A 4,366-nucleotide genomic window follows, 5' to 3' on the forward strand; every position below is an offset into this window, starting at 1 on the left:
TCTGTGAAGACCTTCTGGGTGATTCTTGTTGCAGCATCCCTTCAAGTGTGGTCCACACCTCTTCCCTGTCTGTCTTGGGCAGGCATTTCAAGTCTTTGAAACGAGGATCCAAAACTGTAGCAATCTGGAGCCATGCATTGTTGAGCTGTTCTTGGACGGGATGCTAGGTCCTCCTTGAACTTGGTCTTGAATCTCACCACATATGCAGGGTCCTCATCACAGGCTTCCATCTTGGAGACGCAAGTGGCAGAGAGAAGGTAGTACCACAGAACAGGAGACATAGGCCTCTCCACCCAGGAGCTCAGTTACATACCTACGCACACAAACACACACATGCACACAGAGACAGTGTATTATTAGAACAGTGGTTATCAACATATTATTATTATTATTATTATTATTATTATTATTATTATCATCATCATTATTTTTTACATAGATACATGTTATTGATATTTGACTTGGTTTAATTCATTCCAGAAAATAATCAAAGCGATGTTATTTGATAAGTTACAGACTGATTTACCTGCATGGCTCTAGAAGTGTCTCCAGCCTCTGCAGTTTATCCCACTCTGCTGCGGTCGGCAAAACGAGTTTGTGCTCCTGATTGTCCAGGGCTGCGATGACAGCCTCTTTATTTCTGCTCACGCGCTTGACCATTTCCAGCGTCGAATTCCAACGTGTTGGAACATCCTGGATCAATGGCTCTTGCTTCTTTCCCAGGCTGACTTGTTGTGCTTGAAGCTCCGCAGCATTTGCTGGGCTGTGCTTAAAATGACCGACAACTTTGCGAGCCTTGGCCAAAGCATTTACAAAGCCGCTGTCAGCAAGACTCACTGTGACACTTCTCTGCACCATGTGAGCGACACAGTTCATGTGTTCATAGCGTGTAAGTCAATTGCGGCAACCATGTTGCGTGCACTGTCAGTCCCAATGGTTGTAGTCTTGCCCTCGATGTCCCACTCACGTGCAACAGACAGGAACTGTTCTTTACAAGCCTCCGCAAAATGACGCTCCTCAGTTTTTAATATAGTCAGCGCAAAGACTTCAGTTCCCACGTGTCACTGATTAAATGTGCAGTTACTCCGAGGTAATTGTTGTTACTCACTGATGTCCAATGGTCTCCTGTCAGGGCGATATGATTTACTTGAGCCAAGACCTCTTTCCTTTTTTCTTTTTCGTTTTCATAGAGCTCGTGGATTTTCTTCATAACTGTGGCTCTTGACGGTGGCTTATAGAATGAGTCTTGAGACGCCACTTGCAAAACATCAAGGAAACCTGAGTCTTCTACAATGCTAATGGGTCTACAATCCTTTGCAATCCATTTTGCTATTGTGTTGGTCAAATTATCTGAGGTTGATTTTGTTAATTGCCTGCAAACATTCAGCGTGGTCTGGCGCCAAACCACTTGCTGAATCTGACGGCCCAGCAAACGCATGTTTGGCGTTGACATGGTACTTCAAGCTTGAACAGCTCCGGTGAAATTGAAACTCCTTACAAATCTTGCAAATAACCTTGTACTTGTTAACTGTACCATCATCATTCTTTTTATATTTGAATCCGTCAATAGGCCCACTTTGCTCACCTTGCTCCATCTCGCCTCTAGCTCCCAACCACTTTCCTGACCTGAATAATTTGTCACACTGCGCATGCGTGAAATGCGTTAAAAAAATTTACATAATTAACAGCAAACAACTAATTAACGTCGTTAACGCGCTATTTTTGACAGCCTAATATATATACATGCCTTAATGCCTCTATACATATATATCTATACATGCCTTAATGCCTCTATACATATATATCTATACATGCCTTAATGCCTCTATAAATATATATCTATACATGCCTTAATGCCTCTATACCTATATATATCTATACATGCCTTAATGCCTCTATACATATATATATATATCTATACATGCCTTAATGCCTCTATACCTATATATATCTATACATGCCTTAATGCCTCTATACATATATATATCTATACATGCCTTAATGCCTCTATACCTATATATATCTATACATGCCTTAATGCCTCTATACATATATATATCTATACATGCCTTAATGCCTCTATACATATATATATCTATACATGCCTTAATGCCTCTATACCTATATATCTATACATGCCTTAATGCCTCTATACATATATATATATCTATACATGCCTTAATGCCTCTATACATATATATATCTATACATGCCTTAATGCCTCTATACCTATATATCTATACATGCCTTAATGCCTCTATACATATATATCTATACATTCCTTAATGCCTCTATACCTATATATATATCTATACATGCCTTAATGCCTCTATACCTATATATCTATACATGCCTTAATGCCTCTATACAATATATATATATCTATACATGCCTTAATGCCTCTATACATACATATATATCTATACATGCCTTAATGCCTCTATACCTATATATATATATATATATATACATGCCTTAATGCCTCTATACCTATATATATATATATATATATACATGCCTTAATGCCTCTATACCTATATATATATATACATGCCTTAATGCCTCTATACCTATATATCTATACATGCCTTAATGCCTCTATATATATATATATATCTATACATGCCTTAATGCCTCTATATATATATATCTATACATGCCTTAATGCCTCTATACATATATATATATATACATGCCTTAATGCCTCTATATATATATATCTATACATGCCTTAATGCCTCTATACCTATATATATATCTATACATGCCTTAATGCCTCTATACCTATATATATATCTATACATGCCTTAATGCCTCTATACATATATATATATACATGCCTTAATGCCTCTATATATATATATCTATACATGCCTTAATGCCTCTATATATATATATATATATCTATACATGCCTTAATGCCTCTATACATATATATATATATCTATACATGCCTTAATGCCTCTATACCTATATATATCTCTATACATGCCTTAATGCCTCTATACCTATATATATATCTATACATGCCTTAATGCCTCTATACCTATATATATCTCTATACATGCCTTAATGCCTCTATACCTATATATCTATACATGCCTTAATGCCTCTATACATATATATCTATACATGCCTTAATGCCTCTATACCTATATATATATACATGCCTTAATGCCTCTATACATATATATATATCTATACATGCCTTAATGCCTCTATACCTATATATATATCTATACATGCCTTAATGCCTCTATACATATATATATATATCTATACATGCCTTAATGCCTCTATACATATATATATATATCTATACATGCCTTAATGCCTCTATACATATATATCTATACATGCCTTAATGCCTCTATACCTATATATATATACATGCCTTAATGCCTCTATACATATATATCTATACATGCCTTAATGCCTCTATACCTATATATATATACATGCCTTAATGCCTCTATACATATATATATATACATGCCTTAATGCCTCTATACATATATATATATCTATACATGCCTTAATGCCTCTATACATATATATATATATATCTATACATGCCTTAATGCCTCTATACATATATATCTATACATGCCTTAATGCCTCTATACATATATATCTATACATGCCTTAATGCCTCTATACCTATATATATATATCTATACATGCCTTAATGCCTCTATACCTATATATATATCTATACATGCCTTAATGCCTCTATACCTATATATATATCTCTATACATGCCTTAATGCCTCTATACATATATATCTATACATGCCTCAATGCCTCTATACCTATATATCTATACATGCCTTAATGCCTCTATACATATATATATACATGCCTTAATGCCTCTATACCTATATATATATATCTATACATGCCTTAATGCCTCTATACATATATATATCTATACATGCCTTAATGCCTCTATATATATATATATATATACATGCCTTAATGCCTCTATACATATATATCTATACATGCCTTAATGCCTCTATACCTATATATATCTATACATGCCTTAATGCCTCTATACCTATATATATATCTATACATGCCTTAATGCCTCTATATATATATATATCTATACATGCCTTAATGCCTCTATACCTATATATATATCTATACATGCCTTAATGCCTCATATATATATATATCTATACATGCCTTAATGCCTCTATACATATATATATCTATACATGCCTTAATGCCTCTATATATATATATATATATATATATATACATGCCTTAATGCCTCTATACATATATATCTATACATGCCTTAATGCCTCTATACCTATATATATCTATACATGCCTTAATGCCTCTATACCTATATATA

General features: G+C 34.1%; 1 protein-coding gene across 1 annotated transcript; it reads right to left on the reverse strand.

Annotated features, from left to right (window-relative positions):
• Window positions 1–216: 216 nt before the first annotated feature.
• LOC123488395 (zinc finger BED domain-containing protein 4-like) lies at window positions 217–889 on the reverse strand. Its single transcript, XM_045219320.1, has 2 exons — window positions 527–889; window positions 217–313 (listed from the first exon to the last, which is right to left on the reverse strand). The coding sequence occupies exons 1-2, from the start codon at window positions 874–876 to the stop codon at window positions 217–219; spliced, it is 447 nt and encodes a 148-aa protein (XP_045075255.1). The 5' UTR covers window positions 877–889.
• Between the last annotated feature and the right edge of the window lie 3,477 nt (window positions 890–4,366).

This window comes from Coregonus clupeaformis, unplaced genomic scaffold (genome assembly GCF_020615455.1).
Source record: "Coregonus clupeaformis isolate EN_2021a unplaced genomic scaffold, ASM2061545v1 scaf2263, whole genome shotgun sequence".
Taxonomy (NCBI): domain Eukaryota; kingdom Metazoa; phylum Chordata; class Actinopteri; order Salmoniformes; family Salmonidae; genus Coregonus; species Coregonus clupeaformis.